Genomic DNA, 22964 nt, shown 5'->3' on the forward strand with positions numbered 1-22964 from the left:
AGCTCTAGTAATTTTCTGGTGGAGTCTTTAGGGTTTTCCATGTAGAGGATCATGTCATCTGCAAACAGTGGGAGTTTTACTTCTTCTTTTCCAATGTGGATTCCTTTTATTTCTTTTTCTGCTCTGATTGCTGTGGCCAAAACTTTCAGAACTATGTTGAATAGTAGCGGTGAAAGTGGGCACCCTTGTCTTGTTCCTGACTTTAGGGGAAATGCTTTCAAATTTTCACCATTGAGGATAATGTTTGCTGTGGGTTTGTCATAGATAGCTTTTATTATGTTGAGGTATGTTCCTTCTATTCCTGCTTTCTGGAGAGTTTTTATCATAAATGGATGTTGAATTTTGTCAAAGGCCTTCTCTGCATCTATTGAGATAATCATATTGTTTTTATTTTTCAATTTGTTAATGTGGTAAATTACATTGATTGATTTGCGGATATTGAAGAATCCTTGCATCCCTGGGATAAAGCCCACTTGGTCATGGTGTATGATCTTTTTAATGTGTTGTTGGATTCTGATCGCTAGAATTTTGTTGAGGGTTTTTGCATCTATGTTCATCAGTGATATTGGCCTGTAGTTTTCTTTTTTTGTGACATCTTTGTCAGGTTTCGGTATTAGGGTGATGGTGGCCTCATAGAATGAGTTTGGAAGTTTCTCTTCCTCTGCAATTTTCTGGAAGAGTTTGAGTAGGATAGGTGTTAGCTCTTCTCGAAATTTTTGGTAGAATTCAGCTGTGAAGCCGTCTGGACCTGGGCTTTTGTTTGCTGGAAGATTTCTGCTTACAGTTTCAATTTCCGTGCTTGTGATGGGTCTGTTAAGATTTTCTATTTCTTCCTGGTTCAGTTTTGGAAAGTTGTACTTTTCTAAGATTTTGTCCATTTCTTCCACGTTGTCCATTTTATTGGCATATAATTGCTGATAGTAGTTTCTTATGATCCTTGTATTTCTGTGTTGTCTGTTGTGATCTCTCCATTTTCATTTCTAATTTTATTGATTTGATTTTTCTCCCTTTGTTTCTTGGTAGTGGTTTGTCAGTTGTATGTATCCTCTCAGAGAACCAGCTTTTGGCTTTGTTGATGTTTGCTATGGTCTCTTTTGTTTCTTTTACATTTATTTCTGCCCTAATTTTAAAGATTTCTTTCCTTCTACTAACCCTGGGGTTCATTTCTTCCTTTTCTAGTTGCTTTAGGTGTAGAGTTAGTTTATTTTTTTGACTTTTTTCTTGTTTCTTGAGGTATGCCTGTATTGCTATGAACCTTCTCCCTTTATGATTTCTTATAAGGCAGGTCTGGGCTTCCCAGTTGGTGCTAGTGGTAAAGAACCCATCTGCCAATGCAGGAGATGTAAGAGTCGTGGGTTCCATCCCTGAGTATGAAAGATCCGCTGAAGGAGGGCATGGCAAACCACTCCAGGATTCTTTCCTGGAGGATCCCATGGGCAGGGAAGCTTGGTGAGCTACACAGTCCATAGTGTTGCACAGAGTAAGACATGATTGAAGTGACTTAGCAGGCATGCATAAGGTAGGTCTAGTGTTGATGAATCTCCTAAGCTATTATTTGTCTAGAAAAGTCTTTATTTTTCCTTCATATCTGAATGATAACTTTGCTGGATAGAATATTCTTGGGTTGCATTGCAGATGTTTTACTGGTTGTAGATAGAAGGGGAGAGATAAAGTTATTTTTCACTCCACTATTTTGCTGACGTCACCTGCTCATTTCTTCAAAAACTTTTTCAGTCCTTTCTATTTTTAGGAGACTCTAACTATATAATGTATAAGGCCTCTTGAATTTATCTTACGGTTTCCTGGTGCTCTGTTAATTTTGTTTAAGGATCTATTTCTTTGCATGTTTTGTGTAGAGAACTTTTATTGCTGCTTCTTCCAGTTAACAAAATTTTTCTTCTGTAATATTTAATTGATGTTAAAACTACTCAGTGCTTATTTTTCTCGATGGTGCAGTTTTAACCTCTGTAAGTTTGATTTGAATATTTTAAATAAATTTTTTTTACTTAAAATATTCTTTTTCTATAATCTTCAACCTACTGGGTATAGTTATATTGCTATTTTAGCTATATTCTCTTTTAATTATATTATCCGTGCAATTTTGGGGGTCTATTTTTATTCATTGTTCTCATTATATGCTGTATTTCCTGCTTCTTTGAATGTCTGGGAATTTTGATTATGTCAGACATTATGGATTTTACCTTCTGGAAGCCTGGATGTATCTGTATCTTTATGAAGATTTTTAAAGTTTATTCTGGTAATATTTAAATCATTAGAAACAGTTTTATCCTCTCAAGTTCTGGCCCCTCAAATGTTTGGACAGGACTCTATTTGGCCCAAATGTGCAAATTAAATGTGCATTAATGTTTTTAAACATTAATGTTTTTAAACATTCTCTACATCCTTGTAGAGAAGGGGGACAAAAAGAAGCAAATGTAGAAAAATATGGGAAACCTATTGAAAATGTGTTCATTTCCCCAGTCCCCATCAACTCTCTACACTGGATGAAGTTGAAATTCCAGAACTTCTTCTTTATGTTGTTGAGGATGCATCCAAAGACTTAGGGAGATTGGTATACTAAAGTAGATTTATTATGTAATACTTCCTTGCCTTATACAGTAGTATAAGGATAGCCCTGGAAGTTCTAGGGTACATTCTATTCATCAGCCTCTGCGAAATACATTGTTGATGAGGAGACTTGGCTTCCTGAAGTACTCTGTAGTGAATATTCTTTGAAGGCAAGGGATGACAATGGGAAATATTGCTATCAAAAAGAGCTCTCTGAATTTGATGGAATGATGGAAGCCTGTAGAGTAGGCATCAGGTGGCACCACTTAAACCTAACAGATAAAATAAGTCTCATTATCATAGTGGTCAGAAGAGTGGAAATGTTTGATCTGAAGAGATCTTTGGTGTTGTTTAGGTGACTGTACTGTCTGCAGGACTAAAATAGGTGGTTACCCACAATGGGGAAAGAATAGACTCTTCAATAAATGATGGGATAAACTGTATATCTGCATGCAGAAGAGTGAAACTAGACCCTTATCTTACACCATAAACAAAAATCAAATCCAAATTAATTTAAGACATATACTAAGACCTGAATGTGTACAACTCTTAAAGTATAGAGGGAAAGCTCCTTGATATGATTTTTTTTGAGTATAAAACCAAAAGCTCAAGCAACAAAAGCAAAATTAAATGAGAAGCTAAATCAAACTAAAAAGCTTCTGTACTGAAAAGAAAATAATAAACAAAGTGAAAACACAACCTGTGGAATGGGAGAAAATGTTTGCAAGCCATATATCTGAAAAGGGGTTCTTATCCTAAATATACAAGGATCTTGTACAACTTAGTAGTAAAGATATCTCAACAACTTAAGCAAAAAATGGGCAGAGAACTTGTATATGCATTTTTCCTAAGAAGATATAAAATAGCCAGCAGGGTACATGAAAAGGTGCTTAATATCACTAATCATCAGGGAAATGCAAATCAAAAAAAAACTTCAATGAAATATCACCTCACACCTGTTAGAATGGCTATAATAACAATAACAATAAAATAATAATAAAAAGATAAGGATTGGTAAGTATATGGAAAAAGGGAACCTTGGCACTCTGTTTAGTACTATCATATATATATTAAATATAAAAATAGCTTTATAATATACAATAGAAGTATATTATGATCCAATAGTCCCTCTTTTGGTTATGTAATTGAAGGAAATCGAATTACATATTTCTTTGAGATATTTGCACTTCCAAGTTTATTGTGGCATTATTTAAAATAGCCAAAACATGTAAACAACCTAAGTATCCATAGATGGTCTATGAATGGATAAAGAAGAGGTGGTATATATAGAAAGGAATATCATTCAGTCATAAAAAGAAGGAAATTCTGCCATTTCGACAACATGGATGGACCTTGAGAGCATTATGCTAGGTAAAATAAGTAAAACAGAGGAAGGAAGACAAATGCTGTGTGATATCACCTGTGTGTGGAATCTAAAAAGATCAAATGCATAGGAACAGAGAACAGATTGGTGGTTGGCCAAGGCTGAGGGAAATGCATAAACGGTGTCAAGGGCTCAAAATTCTGGTCATAAGATAAATATGTCCTGAGGACGTAATGTACAGTATGGTGACTTGAGTTAAAAATACTCTGTAGTTTATGTAAAAGTTGCCAAGAAACAACGTCTTTTCTTTTCTTTTATTATTATTTTACTTTACAATATTGAATTGGAGGGAGAGGGTGGGATGATTTGGGAGAATGGCATTGAAACATGTATAATATCATATAAGAAATGAATTGCCAGTCTAGGTTCGATGCAGGATATAGGATGCTTGGGGCTGGTGCACTGAGAAACAACATCTCAAAGTGGTCTCATCACATAGAAACTGTAATAATGTGAGATGGTAGATAAGATCTAAACTTATTGTGGTAACCATTTCTCAATATATATGTATATCAAATCATAATGTTGTATAACTTAAGCTAATACAATGCTATTTGCTAATTATATATAAATGAAACTGGAAAAAACAAAACAAAGGGCAGTAATGCCAAAAATAAAAAAATTAAAACATCAAAACAGTTTAACAGCAAGTATAATGAAATAGTTCCATTTTAGTCTGTAGCAAGGTGGGGTGCATTATGAAAAACAAGATTAGAAAAATTACATCTACCTATTCTTTTATTTATTTATTTTTTTGCTGTGCTGGGTCTTTGTTGCTGTGGAGGCTTTTCGCTAACAAGTGGTGGCTATTCTTTGTTGTGGTGCACAGGCTTCTCATTGCCTTGACTTCCCGTGTTGCAGAGCACAGGCTCTAGGGCACAGGCTTCAGTAGTTGCAGTTTGTAGGCTCAGTAGTTGTGGCTCCTGGGCTCTAGAGAACAGGCTCAATAGTTGTGGCACACAGGCTTAGTTGCTCCACGACATGTGGGTTCTTCCCAGACCAGGGATCTAACCTGTCTCTCCTGCATTGGCAGGCAGATTCTTTACCACTTGAGCCACCAGGGAAGGCCAACTTATTCTTCTTGATAGTGGATGCTAGATCAGGAGGGAATCCTAAGATAAATAATTTTGCCCCCAAAGAGCTGTAAAACTAGAGGAATGAATAGAAAATAATCCATCTCATATTTTTGTTACTGTCTTTCTGTGGCTCAGCTATCAGGATGGTGAGGGGTTTTATAGATTCTGGAAATCTATATTCATTCTTACTTATGAAAGTAAGCCATGAGGAATGAAGGCCTACTTGGATTAAGGACATAACACTTTTTCAGGCCATGATTCTCAGAGAAACAGAAAAGAAATTTCAGTGATTAATCAGACTGTATCTTTAGTTCTGCTCTGTAGATCTGAATTAGAACACATAGTAAAATATTGAAATCCATATGTATATGTATTTTTACTTTATAAAATATTTTTAGTCACCTAATTTTTGGAAAGAAATGCCATTTTTTAAATAGAGTCCCTGAAGGCTTGTTTGACTTGCTTATTCCGTAGAGTATAAATGAAAGGGTTCATCAAAGGAATAATGGAAGTGTTGAGAAGGGACACCGCCTTGTTAATGGCCACACCTTCCTTTGCTGGTTTGATATAGATAAAGATGCAACTCCCATAAGTGATGGAAACTACAATCATATGGAAGGAACAAGTAGAGAAAGCCTTTTTTCTTTGCTGAGCCAAAGGGAGTCTTAAAATAGTCTTGATGATGTATGTGTAAGACACAATTACACAGACTAGTGTGAGTATGAGGGTCAGCACCGCCATGATTAAAACAAGTTGCTCTATAAATTGAGTGTCTGAGCACACAATCTTTAGAAGAGGAGATGCATCACAGCCAAAATGGTCAATGAGATTGGAGTTACAGAAATCTAGCTGAACTCCCAGGCTAAGTGGTGGGAGTATGACAATTAACCCAATCAGCCAAGAGCAAAGGACCAGAATGGTGCAGACCTCTTCACTCACGATGGTGGTGTAGTGCAGGGGCTTGCAGATGGCCACGTAGCGGTCATAGGACATGGCAGTTAGGAGAAAAAATTCTGTTGCCCCGATGAGGATGACAAAAAATAGCTGGATGGCACAAGCATTATAGCTCACTCTTTTGTCTCCAGTTGTCATGCTGTAAAGGAATCGAGGAACACAGACAGTCGTAAAGATTATTTCTAAGATGGAGAAGTTCCGAAGGAAAAAGTACATGGGTGTTTTAAGGTGAGTGAGGAGGATAATGACTAGATTTCCAGCAACAGTGGAAGTGTAGGTGAGAAACAGAAACACTGAAAGAAAAACCTGTAGTCTTGGGTCGTCTGTTAATCCTAGTAGGATGAATGTTGTTATTTCAGAGTGATTTTTCATCACTATCTTCAGATACATAAGAAGTCTGTATTAATGGATTATGTGTTTAATCTGAGGAATAGAATATAAAAATAAATTTCAACAGCTATGTAGAATAAAGTAGTGAATCAGGCAGCTGCTGCTGCTGCTGCTAAGTCACTCCAGTTGTCTCCGACTCTGTGCGACCCCATAGACGGCAGCCCACCAGACTCCCCCATCCCTGGGATTCTCCAGACAAGAACACTGGAGTGGGTTGCCATTTCCTTCTCCAATGCATGAAAGTGAAAAGTCAAAGTCAAGTCGCTCAGTCGTGTCCGACTCTTAGCGACCCCATGGACTGCAGTCCACCAGGCTCCTCCATCCGTGGGATTTTCCAGGCAAGAGTACTGGAGGGGTTGCCAGTGCCTTCTCTGAATCAGGCAGCAGATGCACATTTTAAAGCTTTTACTTGATCATCAATAATCATGATGTAGAAAAGTGATTGAATCATACTTCATTTCCCTGGACTCTACATTAAATTCGTCTTCAGAATGTTCATGAAAAGCATTCATCTGAAATTTTATTTCCATTCTGGTTACAGGATCAATTTTAATGTCTATGTCACAGTCCTCTGAAATTTTGGCAGCCACTGTGGTGTCCCTAATCCTCAGTATAGAATAGGAGACTCACAAATGTTGAGTAATAGAAACAGATGCATAAAAATTTTATTTTCCTAATTGTTAGTACAACATATCAACAAGTAATTTTTTTACCTTATGGTAATTAAAAAGCCACCAGTGCTTTAGTAGTACTATTTTCAATGCTTTGCAAAAATTATCCTTTTCAAATAATTTCTTAATCTTGTTTTTACTATTTGAGTGACTTAGGAACAGTCTTGATGCTGAAGCTGAAGCTCCAATGCGTTGGTCACCTGATGCGAAGAACTGACTCATTGGAAAAGACCCTGATGCTGGGAACGATTGAAGGCAGGAGGAGAAGGGGATGACAGAGGATGAGGTGATTGGATGGCATCACCGACTTGATGGGCATGTGTTTGAGCAATCTCCAGGAGTTGGTGAGGGACAGGGAAGCCTGGTGTGCTGCAGTCCATGGGATCACGAAGAGTTGGACATGACTGAGCTACTGAACTGACTGAATTGAGGAACAGTATGAGAGTTACCATGAAATTTCCTAAGTCCCATCCCCCTCCAGAATTTCTTCTTTGAGCCCCTTTCCTAATAGATAATGTGCTGAAAGATTAGTTTGTGTCTCTCTTGTGTACCAGTTTTAACAGCATGCTTTTTTTTTTCTCCTGAATTCCTGTTTCAACAGGAATTCCATCTGTTATCTAACGTTCCACCCATCCTAAGCCTTTACAGATCACTGACCAGTGGGATGTTCTGATGGTTTTCTGGGGAAACAGAATCCTGACCTTAGACTTCCAAGATTCTTATTGGGGTTCTATAGTTTATGCACAGATATTTCAGCTCCCCAAATCCTTCTGAGGCTATATCCTCCAAGATGCAGAAGAGTGAGAATGTATCTTAGGGAAAGAACTGCCTTCTTTGCCATGACTTCTTTCTCTGAGGACACACCTCATCCTTGAAATGTTTCTTATCATTTCTACTACTCTCATGGCTTCAGGACACCTCTTTGTTCTTAGCAGTCTGGCCCAAGGATAGACTCTGCGGCTATTTCCCCAAAGAACAGGTATCATCAGGCATTAATATTAGCAAAGACTAAACATGACACAGAGAATAAATAAAACCTGGCTATTAAGTGAGCTTCCTACCAGGAAGCCCTTGTGCACTTTTCATTTCTCGCATTTCCTATCTGTTCACCCACCACGCTCAGTGAGGAGAGTGATAATGAACTTTTAAGAAGTGTCAGAGCTAGAATTTGGGCTAGTTCACATCAGATCCAAAGCTTAATTGTTTCTAGGAAATTGTAATTTTAGGATTTTTAGTGTCAATTCTAATAATAACACATTAATTAAAATATCAGCTTTTCGAATGTCTTGGTTACAAACAGTATTTCCAGGGCATCTGGTTTACTTTAGTAAATGAATAGAAGAAATCTCCCCATAAGACACCAATTTTTTGGTAACATGAATGTTTTTTCATGTGATGTTTTAAGATATTACTCAGAAAATATCTTAAGTGATATTTCCCTCTGAGTTTAGAGAAGGCATTATGTCTTTTCTATTGAGGAGGATTGCCACAGCGTGATGGGGTTTTTAGACACTTTCACAGGAAAAGTCAGCTCACCTATTGTCACGGGATAAAGGGTTTGCCAGAGTGTTGGAAACCTTTGAATAATGTGAGCCCATCAGATGTCTCTCTAAGGCTAAGACATGATGCTTTTCTGAGAGTCACGTGTCTTCCCACTCATACTGCTAATGTTCATCTCTTCAGCTCCTTCTGCTTGCATAACCCAGGGCCAACATGCTGGTCAACACACTGACTCCCAGTTAATGCCATATTGCGTATTGTGAAAATGTATAATTTAGTGTTCACAGTTCAGAGGAAATGGCAGAGTGAGATTTTTAGATAACTTCACGTCATTGTTTGAATCATTGCTTGAAGAGAAAAATCATTAACATAAATTACATTTAATACTGGACTTTTAGGCTATGACTGTTTCACTTATAGAAAATTGATATTTTTCATTTTTCTCTTTAAAAATAACATTGCTTTTGTCCTTCACAATAAGATACACACATATTTATCTTCTACATTCCTCTAGAAGGCTTCCCAGGTGGCACTAGTGGTAAAGAGCCCACCTACCAATGCAGGATATGCAAGAGACACAGGTTCGATCCTTGGATGGGGATGATCCCCTAGAGAAAGGCATGGCAACCCACTCCAGTATTCTTGCCTGGAGAATCCCATGGACAGAGGAGTCTGGTGAGCAACAGTCCATGGTGTTGTAAAGAGTTGTATATGACTGAAGCAACTTAGCAGCAGCAGCAGCATTCCTCTAGAACTCATAGAATAGTATATGAAAGAAAGGAAGATTTCCTAGAAACACATCAGAGTCCAGTATTAGTAATGTGTCTCCATTTGCTCTTACCCTTCTTACCTTAATTCTAATCACTTCCCAGAAAAATGCTTAAGAGTTGTGTTCAGGTTCCTTACCATGTTATACAGAAGAAAGTGGCAGCTCAGATTGCTTTTCAAATCCTCTCTGAACATGAAGATACTTCTTGGACTCAGGTTATTCCATCAGAAAGATCTCACTGCCTTTATCCAGGGACTGCATTTACAAAAACTTCCATGGTTCCATTTTCAAACTTTTAGGTACATAAACGACAAACATTTCATACTTACTTTCTGGTAGTTCCCCATAACTTTTCAGGAAATTTAATGCAAAACTTCTTTTTGAGTCTGAGAAACACTAGATGCTAACGGCTATAATTTTGAGTTAACTTTGACATCCCCTTGAGCCCCACATTTTATTCCAGGTAAGAGTGTCTGCAAATGCAAGGCGATATGCAGTGACCTAGAGACCAGGACCTTTGCTTTTACCATCACCACGTGGAAAATGAATTCTGATGAGAGTTCTTATCTCTGATTAAAATACTATTAAAACTTCTCTGAAGTCTGTGACTGAAAGAATGGACAAACAATGGCAAATAATTGCTAGCAACTCCCCCTGGCTATAAAAGTGAAGATGGTCTGAGGTCTCTGTGCAAAGAAATGAGTTACTGTATAAGCATTCATGAATAGAAATAGCTTGTGCTTTACTGGTTTTATTTACGTAAGTGCACAGGGAGCCATTAAGGGAACAAGCAGAAATGTCCTTGGTGACCTAGTTAAACTACTAATGAATCTACAGTAAAATTAACTTTAGCAAAAAGAAAAAGATTACCCAGATCTTGTGGGGGCAGTGTCCACAGAGATAAGAAATGCAATCATAATGGTCCTCAGTTGCTGGAAAAAAGTCAGATGGTAATTTGACAATCTGATTCTCATCATGTTTGTTTTACATGGTCTAAATGCTGGGGATCAATGACGTTTTTTGTTACTGGACACACTCATATAATCTACTCAAGAAAGTCCTTCCTAGAATATTAGTTTCTAATATGTCTTATTTTAGCAGTTAGGAGAATTAATATTTGCTTATTTCATTCTACTGATCATATAGTTCATCCACTGGTCCTATTTAAAGGTGAAGTGAAGTGACGTGAAAGTTACTCAGTCATGTCTGACTCTTTGTGACCCCATGGACTATATATATAGTCCATGCAATTCTCTAGGCTAGAATATTGGAGAATACTGCAACAGGTAGCCTATCCCTTCTCCAGCGGACTTCCTGACCCAGGAATCGAACTGGCGTCTCCTGCATGCAGGTGGCTTCTTTACCAACTGAGCTATTGGGGAAGCCCAGAATAAACATTTTAAATTGAAAGTACTATCACCTCCCTATGGACTGTAGCCCACCAGGCTCTTCAAGTCCATGGGTTTCTCCATGCAAGAATAGTGGAGTGGGTTGCCATGGCCTTCTCTAGGGGATCTTCCACATCCAAGGATTGATCCTATGTCTCTTGCATATCCTGCATTGGTAGGCGGGCTCTTTACCACTAGTGCCACTTGGGAAGCCCCTTAAATTAGTAGTCATATGCTGAGTAATCACACTCTAAACATGCAGGTACCTTGCTAAACCCAAAGGTGTCATTCTGCTTATCAAGAATGCAGGGTTTGTGTGTATGATGCTCAGTGTACACCACTGACCAAAAGTCCAGAGATTGCTCCCACTCTTCCACAGTGCTCAGCAGTGCCAGCTTTTCCTAAAGTCAGGAGTTGAGAACTGAGATGTCTGAGCTAGAGTCACATGTCACGGCCTGTGCTGGCTTGGAGGCGTCTCCCCATCCAAGATAAACAGTAAAAATCCCATCCACCCTCATAGAATCATAGCCAACACATCCAGTGTGGAAATGTCTTCAGGTCTTTTATGAATGTGGGTCAGTTATTGAGAGAGGAGGGCAGGCCCTCAAAAGCAGCAATACTGGAGTTTTTACTGAGCAGAGGGAAATAGGGACTGAGGTAGGAAAGGAGAGACCTAGGGAAGCAGGGATTTATAGACAGACAGGCTTGGAGAAATGGAGTCAGGGGCACATTGACATGAGTCTCTGTCTGCACTTCCTGTTTTTTTTATTGATCTAGTTTTCTCTACTATTGCCAGTATAATTTTGTTATTTTTATCAAGAGTGTTTTTATTTATTTATTTATTTTTAATCTGGGTCCTCTCTATTTCCATATAAATTTTAGAACCAGAAAGTCAATTCATAGAAAAATGATTTGCTAGGATTTTGATGGAGCTTGTTTTAAATCAATGGATCAATTTGAAAACAATTTATATTTTAGAGTATTGTCTTTCTTTCTTTTTTAATATAAATTTATTTATTTTAATTGGAGGTTAATTACTTTACAATATTATATTGGTTTTGCCATCCATCAACACAATAGAGTATTGTCTTTCAACAATATACCTGTTCATTTAATTTCTCTTAATATTTTGTAGGTTTTTCTTTCAAATACCTATGTGTCTGATGTTGGGCTGTGGGTTGTGGTGGACTGGTCACCATGAGAAATCAGGAAGGCCTATTTAAGTGCCAGTCATAACTGCCCCTTCTCTGCTCAGATGCCACTTCATGTCTGGGCCACCTCTAGTGTCAAGGGAGCTGGTCCCTTGGTAGTGGCAGCCCGCACTTTCCTGTGGAGCTGCACTGTGATGTAAAGGGTGCTGGAGGTGAGAAACCTGCCAGCTTCTGGTGGGTTCTCTCTGCTCTGCCTTGGTACCAAGCAAGCGCTGTGCACTTCTCCCAAGCTGAGTCCAGTCTTCCCACAGCCTTCCTATTTGTCTCACGGGCCCTCCTACTAGGCAAGGGGTTTGTCTTCCCTTGTCAGACCCCAGGGATAGGGAGCCCAACGTGTGGTTCAAACCACTCACTTGCCAAGGAGGATCGCCACCCATGTAATCTCCCCTCAGTTCTCTCCCAGAGGCCCAGATCTCAACCCGATGGTCATTTATTTTCTCTTCCTACTGGATTCCTTGTGGTTCTTTCTTACAGCCCTGTTTGTCCAGGAATCTTTCCTCCTGTCTCCAGTTTTCAGTGAGGATTTCTCCACATGTATGTGTGATGTATTCATGAGAGAAGATGATTGCTGCATCCTTTTATTCTGCCACTGGATCCAATCCCCTGCAGCAAGTAACTTTTCTGAATGCAAGGAGAGAAAGTAGAGAAACAAGGAATAGTTAATAAATAATAAGAGTTGATCCTTTAAAGATGGATCCATAAATTTTAATATCTATACAGTGTGTTATACAGAGAAAGGAGAAGAGGTGGAAAGAAAAACTTGATGAAATTATAGAGAAAAAAATTTTCCTTATGGTTAATAAGCTTTTAATCACCAAGTGAAAATCAAGATTGAAAAAAATGGAAATATGGACAGTTTCCTCCATTGGAAATTCCTCTGGTGTGCCACAGGAGTCACCCCCACTGACTGGGAGAGGCAAGGATGAATCCAGCCAATGGGAATTCCACCAGCAGGGCCCAGGATCCACCCATACTGTCCAGGGAGGACTGGACAGTTCCTGATAATTACAGTTCCATCACTGGGCCTCAGGACTTGCCCCTGCCCACCTGGAATGGCTGGTGGGTTAGAGGACTTACCCTCTCTGACCTGGAAAGGTGCAGACAGATCTGGTCACTAGCAATTCTGCAAGGGGGCCCCAGGACCCCCCTGCTGACCTGGAAGGGTGTGGACAGATTCAGCTACGGAGAATTCTGCCAGTAGGACCCATGACCGATTCTTACTGTTCTGGGATGGTTCAGATAGCTTCCACAACTGGAAAATCCATCAGTGGGTGTTGGAACCCACTGGACTGTCCCAGGAAAGTGTGGATAGCTCTCCCTACTAGGAAATTCACTAGGGGGTGCTGGAACTTGTCCCATTGTCCTGGAAGGGTGTGGATATCTCCCCCTCCCCCCACTAAGAAATCTGTCAGCAGGGGCCAGGAGTTGCCCCACTATCCAGAGTGGGCAGAAACCTCTCATTACCAGGAAATTTGTGAGTGGGTACCAGGACCCACCGCATGTTCTGAGAGGGCATAGATAACTCCCCCCCAGTAGGAAATTTGCCCAAAGCAGGGTCTGAAACTAGAGCTGAGCCCCAGGGGTTATGTGACTGATGAAGAAGAACCAAAATCTCTCCCTGTGGCTGCATGAACTGCCAACTTACACCTCCACAGATAGATTTATAAATTCAGCACCTGTGAAACATCCGAAAAGACAGCAAGTGCTCTTGTAGTGGAAATGGGTCTGGCTTTAGTAGCTGTTTGGTCTGTGGGTATGTACACATGAGATTAGGGATGGACTAGATAGAGTTTACGGAGAAGGCAATGGGAACCTACTCCAGTACTCTTGCCTGGAGAGTCCCATGGGTGGAGGAGCCTGGTGGACTGCAGTCCATGGGGCCACTACGAGTCAGACACGACTGAACGACTTCACTTTCCCTTTTCACTTTCATGCATTGGAGAAGGAAATGGCAACCCACTCCCGTGTTCTTGCCTGGAGAGTCCCAGGGATGGGGGAGTCTGGTGGGCTGCCGTCTATGAGGTCACACAGAGTTGGACACAACTGAAGCGACTTAGCAGTAGCAGCAGCAGATAGAGTTCGAGCTGACTCCGTATCTCCCACAGTGGGTCTAGGCACATGACTACTGCAATGCTGGGATCTGACATCAGTGGACCTGTACTGGTGGCTGGGTGAAAACAATGCCTGAGAGTTATGAGGCCAGTTCCTGGCGTATCCACAGTAAAGGCAGGACCACTGCCAACAACAGTACACTTTGTGAGCCCATACAATAGGTAAAAGGGACTGCAACAGAACACATTCACATGAAAATAGCTCTGAACGAGAAAACTCAGTGTTTTTACTCCCAGTATGAGTGCTCCAATTCCACCTACCTCACACCACAGACCAGAATCACAGCTGAGAAGTAAATCTGGGAACTTCTACTCCAAAAACTAGGAAGCAGACCTGCTTCTGACAGGGCAATGAAATCTGCAGAGCAAAGGGGAGGTCCTACTCAATATCCAGGGCAGGCTCTGATCACCAATCAAACTCCCTATCAAGGGGCTAATGGCACAAACCTCTAGACCAACCTTACCCACAGAGGGCAGACTCCAGAAACAAGAGAACTGAAGATCCTACAGCCTACGGAAAGGAGACCACAAAGACAGTAAGCCTGACAAAATGAGATGACAAAGATATATGTTGCAGATAAAGGAGAAAGGTAAAAACCTATGAGAACAACTAAATGAAGAGGAAAAAGCAATCTATCTGAAAAAGAATTCAGAGTAATGACAGTAAAGATGATCCAGGATCTCAGAAACAGAATGGAGGCATGGATAGAAAAAGACAAGAGAAGTTTAACAAAGATCTAGAAGAACTAAAGGACAAATAAACAGAGATAAACAAGGCAATAACTGAAATGAAAGATACCCTAGAAGGAATCATTAACAGAAAAAATGAAGAAGAAGAATGCATTAGTGACCTGGAAGACAAAATGGTAGACGTCTCTGCCACATAACAGAGTAAAAAGTGAAAAAAAGTGAAAAGTGAAAGTCGCTCAGTTGTGTCTGACTCTTTGTGACCCCATGGACTATATAGTGCATGGATTTCTCCAGGCCATAATACTGGAGTGGGTAACCTTTCCTTTCTCCAGGGGATAGAACTCAGGTCTCCTGCATTGCAGGTGGATTCTTTACCAGCTGAGCCACAGGGAAGCCCAAGAATACTGGAATGGGTAGCCTATCCCTTCTCCAGCAGACCTTCCTGACTCAGGAATGAACCAGGGTCTCTTGCATTGCAGGCGGATTCTTTACCAACTGAGCTATCAGGGAAGCCCAACAGAGTAAAGAAAAAAGAATGAAAAGAAATGAGGACAGTCTCAGAGGCCTCTGGGACAACATGAAACATACCAAATTTGAATTATAGGGGCTTGAGAAGAAGAGAAAGTGCTTGAGAAAATATTTGAAGGGATCATAGTTGAAAACTTCTCTAACGTGGAAAGGAAAGGAAAGGAAAGGACCCACCCAAGTCCAGGAAGTGCAGAGAGTCCCATATAGGATAAACCCAAGGAGAAACATACCGAGACACATATTAATGAAACTAACAAAGATTAAATACAAAGAAAAAAAAACCAACAAGGGAAAAGAAACCAATAACATACAAGGGAATCCCCATAAGGTTGTCAGCTGATTTTTCAGCAGAAACTCTGCAAGTCAGAAAGAAGTTTCAAGATATATTTAAAGAGATGAAAGAGAAGAAAAACCTACAACCAAGAATACTCTGCCTAGCAAGGCTGTCATTCAAATCTGACAGCGAAATCAAAAGCTTTACAGACAAGCAAAAGTTAAGAGAACTCAGAACCACCAAAGCTATTTTATAAAAATTGCTAAAGGAACTTTCCTAGGGAAGAAACACAAGAGAAGAGAACAAAAGAGGAAGGGAAGAAAAAAGGCCTACAAAGCCAAACCCAAATAATTAAGATAATGGCAAGAGGAAGATACATATAGATAATTACCTTAAATGTAAATGAATTAAATACTGCAACCAAAAGACTTAGACTGGCTGAATGGGTACAAAAGCAAGAACTGTATATATGCTGTCTACAAGAGACCCAGTGAAGACATAGTGACACGTTGCAGACTGAAGTGAATGATAGAAAAATATATTCCTTGCAAATGGAAATCAAAAGAAAGTTGGAGTAGCAATACTCGTAACAGAAAAAAATAGACTTTAAAATAAAGACTATTATAAGGGACAAGAAAGAACACTACATAGTGATCAAGGGATCAGTGCAAGAAGAAAACATAACAATTATAAATATTTATGCACCCAACATAGGAACAATTCAATACATAAGGCAAAATGCTAACAGCCATGAAAGGGGAAATCAACAGTAGCACAATAATAGTGGGGAACTTTAAAACCCACTTATACTAATAGACAGATCATCCAGACAGAAAATTAACAAGGAAACACAAGCCTTAAATGACATATTAAACCAGATAAAATTAATTGATATTTATAGAACATTCTATCCAAAGGTAGCAGAATACATTTCCTTCTCAAGTGCACATGGAATATTCTCCAGGATAGACCACATCTTGAGTCTCAAATCAAGCTTTGGTAAATTTAAGAAGATTGAAATCACATCAAGCATCTTTTCTGACCAAAATGCTATGAGATTAGAAATAAATTATGAGAAAAAATTATAAAAAACACAAACACATGGAGGCCATCTGGATGTGAGAGTTGGACTATAAAGAAAGCTGAGCTCCGAAGAATTGATACTTTTGAACTGTGGTGTTAGGGAAGACTCTTGAGAGTCCCCTGGACTGCAAGGAGATCCAACCAGTCCATCCTAAAAGAGATCAGTCCTGGGTGTTCATTGGAAGGACTGATGCTAAAGCTGAAACTCCAATACTTTGGCCACCTGATGTGAAGAGCTGACTCATGAAAAAACCCTGGTACTGGGAAAGATTGAGGGCAGGAGGAGAAGGGGACAACAGAGGATGAGATGGTTGGATGGCACCACCGACTCGATGCACATGAGTTTGGGTAAACTCCGGGAGTTGGTGATGGACAGGGAGGCCTGGCGTGCTGCAATTCATGGGGTCACAAAGAGTTGGACACAAGTGAGCGACTGAACTGAACTGAACAGAAACAATATGATACTAAATAACCAATGAATCACTGAAGACATCAAAGAGGAAATTACAAATACCTAGATAAGTGACAATGAAAATGCAATAGTCTAAAACCTATGTGATGCAACCAAAGCAGTTCTAAGAGGGAAGTTTATAGCAAAATAATCTCACCTCAAGAAACAAGAAAAATCTCAAATAAAAAACCTAACCTTATGTCAAAAGTAACTAGAGAAAAAGAAAAAACAAAACTCAAAAGCTACTAGAAGGAAAGAAATTGCTTTCTTTAAGTAATTGCTAGTTATTATAAACTATACACAAATTTTATTTCATTTGTGATTACCCTCAGTAAATTTTTGGCTTTGTTTATGCTTTGCCATGTTCTTTTTTATGAATTTTAATAAAAATATATAAAATTTACCATTTCAACTACTTAAAAGGTACAATTCAGTGGTATTAAGTACATTCCTTTCATTGTGTATTTCTCTTCATACAATAACACATGTATCTAAGCCTGATATTATAAAATCTAGTAATTACTATTTGTTTTAAATTATAGAGTACTTTCTAGTTGTTATCTAAAATTGCCATTTTTTTTTTGCTGGAGTTGTTGTTTTATTTTCATTTTTTTTTCATGATATATTTTTTTTAAATTTTAAAATCTTTAATTCTTACGTGCGTTCCTAAACATGAACCCCCCTCCCACCTCCCTCCCCGCAACATCTCTCTGGGTTATCCCCATGCACCAGCCCCAAGCATGCTGCACCCTGCGTCAGACATAGACTAGCGATTCAATTCTTACATGATAGTATACATATTAGAATGCCATTCTCCCAAATCATCCCACCCTCTGCCTCTCCCTCTGGGTCCAAAAGTCCGTTATACACATCTGTGTCTTTCCTGTCTTGCATACAGGGTCGTCATTGCCATCTTCCTAAATTCCATATATATGTGTTAGTATACTGTATTGGTGTTTTTCTTTCTGGCTTACTTCACTCTATAATCGGCTCCAGTTTCATCCATCTCATCAGAACTGATTCAAATGAATTCTTTTTAACGGCTGAGTAATACTCCATTGTGTATATGTACCACAGCTTTCTTATCCATTCATCTGCTGATGGACATCTAGGTTGTTTCCATGTCCTGGCTATTATAATTGCCATTTATTTTAAAATTAAATTAGTAAAAGTAGAAAAGTTGGGCCTAAGTATAACAACCAATCATAATCGCTTAGGTTACAATTTTCCAGAAATTTTCTATATAAATATATTCATATTAATTGGTATATTTCAAAATGTGAAACTGTCTTTATGAGTTGTTTTCTGAAATATTTTATACTTAAAAAATTTAAATAATCTTTTGATCTCAATAGTTATAAATTAAAATAATCATTTTAGGAATTATGTAATGTTTCCTTTAGAGCATTCCACTATAGTTTGAAATCAAGTCTAACAATTGAAACTTCATGATTCCTAAAAAATTTTCTTCCATTAAAAAGTGACTACCTAGTGCTGATATGATATTATATAATTTTGCAAAATTTTAGAAATGAATTTATATAGTTTATTTCAAAGTAAACTATAAGCTGTGATGCAAAATGCAGTTTTTACAAATATCTTTGTCTATTTACTATATTCCCTAGAAATGAGCATTATTGTTATTCCTTCTGCATATACTCACAACTTACTTACATATGTTGCACATATTTTTCTTACTATTTTATTCATCTTTAATTGCCTATGGATTTTTTTTGACATAGAATCTCATGTTAGAGTTCAGAAAAATTTATGTTTTTCTGATTAATTCATTTTTTCTATATATTCCTCACACTGTAGTTTTGAAATGAGATGCTCTTGTATTTTTCAAATTATTTTTGTTTACTAATAAAGTTAAATATTTTAGTTTTGACTCTCATAGTTTTCTTTCAAACTTGCTCATTCTGTTTGACATCTTCTGAGGAGGATTTACCTGTGGTTTTGTATTATGTGTGGTTACTCTGAATATATATTTTGTTTATACTATCTCATTTTGTTTTTTAAAACTTTGATAAAGATATATAAAATTTACCATCTCAGCTCCTTTAAGGGTACAGTTCAGCTTCCCTGGTGAACTGTAAAAAATGGAAAAGAATCTGGTGGTAAAGAATCTGCCTGCAAAGCAGGAATCCCTGGGTCTCCACGGAAGATCCCCTGGAGAAGGGAATGGCAACCCACTCCCGTATTCTTGCCTGGAGAATCCCATAGACGAGGAGCCTGGTGTGCTACAGTCCATGGGGTCACAAAGAGTCAGAAACAACTGAGTGATAACACTCACTTTTGGGCAGTATTAAAGTATTTCTTTTCTGTGCTTTCCCTTAATATTCTAACATTCATATTTGGTGTTGTGTTTATCTTGTAATACCCAGGAATAGTTGATATCTAGACCATACTTCCTAACAACGCTAGTAACTCAGCCTGATTTTTGTCTTTCTTTTTCTTATTTTGTACTAGTTCCAAGGATACTCCTGACTAGTGTCTTATGCTGAATGGTAATATTTATCTTTTATTATCAACATTAGATCAGATTTAAGTACTGTTACTCATTTTGTTACACCCCACTACTGTTACCCTGCAGATATTTTCCTCTCTTGGTTGATGCATTTTTTCTTTATTGCTAGGTTATACCATTTAGGATTTCTATTAGTTAGAGTAAAAGCTAAAATTTTGAGTTCTTTTATTTCTTAAATTGCATTGATTTAGTCTCATACTTAAATGGTTCCTATCTCATATATATAATTTTCTAACCTAGAGGGGGAGGATGGGGAGGGAGGTGGAAGGGAGGTTCAAAAGGGAGGGGATATATGTGTACCTATGGCTGATTCATGTTGAGGTTTGACAGAAAACAGAAATATTCTGTAAAGCAATTATCCTTTAATAAAAAATAAATTAATTAAAAAATAAATAGTTTTCTGAGACCAACTTCATCTTCTTATATGAAGAATTCCAGTAATATGTTGATATATTAATACAATACAGTACATTGATAGGTTATCATTCTTAAGAACTGCTTGGAGTTTTATACTATTCTTTTCTAAATTGAGTTTTTTTGGAGTGTAGTAGCTTTACAATGCTGTTAGTTTCTACTGTACAGCAAAATGAATCTGCTTTACTTATACATATAACCCCTCCCTTTTTTGAACTTCCTTTCCAATCAGCTCACAACAGTGTATTAAGTAGAGTTTTCTGTGCTATATAGTGGATTCTCATTAGTTATCTGTTTTATGCATAATATGTATATATGCTAGTCCCAATCTCCCAATTCATCCTAGTGCTCTCTCCCCCAATAGTATCCATATAGTTGCTCTCTACATCTGTGTCTCTATTTCTGCTTTGTAAATAAGTTCATCTGTGTGATATTTCGAGATTCCACATGTAAGTGGTATTATATGATATTTGTTTTTCTCTTTATGACTTACTCTGTATGACAGTCTCTAGGTCTATACATAATTCTACTAATGGCACTATTTTGTTCCTTTAGATAGATGAATCATATTCCATTGTATATATGTAGCACATCTTCATTATCCATTCCTGTGTTGAAGGATATTTAGATTCCTTCCATGTCCAGGTTGTTGAAATGGTGCTGCAAAGAACATTCAGGTGCAATGCTCCAGTTCCAGCTCCCAGCCTCTGTGAGAGCTGGTGAACATTGATTCCAGTCTGGGGTATATAGCGTTGTGGCACCAATGTCTGTGTGGTTCTCACTCTATCCAGTCTGACACAGATCTGCTGCTTCACCCTCCTCTGACAGCCTCAAATGCTTCCCTTCTGTCTCAACCAAATTCCCCAACAGTGAGGGGCCTTTCTCAGACATGGGAATCTCTCCTGGTTCAGCTCCCCCACCCCAGGGTGCAGGCCCAGTCCTTCTTTTCCTCCTTTTCCTTCTACCTTTTGTTATTTCATTCTACTTAGTTATGCTTGGATCCATATAGTCCTTTCCAATGACCAAGGTCTTCCAGTAGTGTTCAGCCAGTGTTCTGAGAGAATTGTTCCATCTGTGGATGTACTCCTGATGCATTCATGCAGAGAGATGCACTCCATGTTCATCCATTTCTCAACCATCTTGGAATGCTGTGAACTATTTTTCCTTATTCTCAGATACTCCTATAAGCCAATTCAAATTCTGAAGAAAAATCTAGGTAATTGCACTGTAAAAGAAAGCAAGAGAACTCAAAAAGCATGTAACTATACACGTTCAGTTCATTTCAGGTGCTCAGTCGTGTCCGACTCTTTGCGACCCCATGAATCGCAGCACACCAGGCCTCCCTGTCCATCACCAAATCCCAGAGTTCACTCAGACTCACGTCCATCCAGTCAGTGATGCCATCCAGCCATCTCATCCTCTGTCGTCCCCTTCTCCTCTTGCCCTCAATCCCTCCCAGCATCAGAGTCTTTTCCAATGAGTCAACTCTTTGCATGAGGAGGCCAGAGTACTGGAGTTTCAGCTTTGGCATTATTCCTTCCAAAGAAATCCCAGGGTTGATCTCCTTCAGAATGGACTGGTTGGATCTCCTTGCAGTCCAAGGGACCCTCAAGAGTCTTCTCCAACACCACAGTTCAAAAGCATCAATTCCTCGGCGCTCAGCCTTCTTCATAGTCCAACTCTCACATCCATACATGACCACAGGAAAAACCATAGCCTTGACCAGATGGACCTTAGTCGGCAAAGTAATGTCTTTGCTCTTGAATATGCTCTCTAGGTTGGTCACAACTTTTCTTCCAAGGAGTAAGCATCTTTTAATTTCATGGCTGCAGTCACCGTCTGCAGTGATTTTGGAGCCCCCCCCCCCCAAAAAAAGTCTGATACTGTTTCCACTTTTTCCCCATCTATTTCCCATGAAGTGATGGGACCAGATGCCATGATCCTCATTTTCTGAATGTTGAGCTTTTTTTTTTTTTTTCCTGGCAACTTTTCTATTTTATTTATTTATTTATTTTTAGTTTTTTATTTTTTTAATTTTAAAATCTTTAATTCTTACATGCGTTCCCAAACATGAACCCCCCTCCCACCTCCCTCCCCATAACATCTCTCTGGGTCATCCCCATGCACCAGCCCTAAGCATGCTGCATCCTGCGTCGGACATAGACTGGTGATTCGATTCTTACGTGATAGTATACATGTTACAATGCCATTCTCCCAAATCATCCCACCCTCTCCCTCTCCCTCTGAGTCCAAAAGTCCGTTATACACATCTGTGTCTTTTTTGTCATCTCGCATACAGGGTCGTCATTGCCATCTTTCTAAATTCCATATATATGTGTTAGTATACTGTATTGGTGTTTTTCTTTCTGGCTTACTTCACTCTATAATCGGCTCCAGTTTCATCCATCTCATCAGAACTGATTCAAATGAATTCTTTTTAACGGCTGAGTAATACTCCATTGTGTATATGTACCACAGCTTTCTTATCCATTCATCTGCTGATGGACATCTAGGTTGTTTCCATGTCCTGGCTATTATAAACAGTGCTGCGATGAACATTGGGGTACATGTGTCTCTTTCAATTCTGGTTTCCTCGGTGTGTATGCCCAGAAGTGGGATTGCTGGGTCATAAGGTAGTTGTATTTGCAATTTTTTAAGGAATCTCCACACTGTTCTCCATAGTGGCTGTCCTAGTTTGCATTCCCACCAACAGTGTAGGAGGGTTCCCTTTTCTCCACACCCTCTCCAGCATTTATTGCTTGCAGATTTTTGGATCGCAGCCATTCTGACTGGTGTGAAGTGGTACCTCATTGTGGTTTTGACTTGCATTTCTCTAATAATGAGTGATGTTGAGCATCTTTTCATGTGTTTGTTAGCCATCCGTATGTCTTCTTTGGAGAAATGTCTACTTAGTTCTTTGGCCCATTTTTTGATTGGGTCGTTTATTTTTTTGGAATTGAGCTGCAGAAGTT

The 22964-nt window shown here is 38.8% G+C and overlaps 1 protein-coding gene across 1 annotated transcript; it reads right to left on the reverse strand.

Moving 5' to 3' along the window:
* Positions 1-5457: 5457 nt before the first annotated feature.
* On the reverse strand, positions 5458-6372 carry LOC101107184 (olfactory receptor 6C2-like). Its single transcript, XM_004007479.3, has one exon. The coding sequence runs from the start codon at positions 6370-6372 to the stop codon at positions 5458-5460; it is 915 nt and encodes a 304-aa protein (XP_004007528.3).
* Between the last annotated feature and the right edge of the window lie 16592 nt (positions 6373-22964).

Source organism: Ovis aries, chromosome 3, assembly GCF_016772045.2.
Source record: "Ovis aries strain OAR_USU_Benz2616 breed Rambouillet chromosome 3, ARS-UI_Ramb_v3.0, whole genome shotgun sequence".
In the NCBI taxonomy this organism is placed as follows: Eukaryota; Metazoa; Chordata; class Mammalia; order Artiodactyla; family Bovidae; genus Ovis; species Ovis aries.

Coding starts and splice junctions, on each gene's coding strand:
- LOC101107184 (XM_004007479.3), bottom strand. CDS start 6,372: ATGTATCTGAAGATAGTGATGAAAAATCACTCTGAAATAACAACATTC.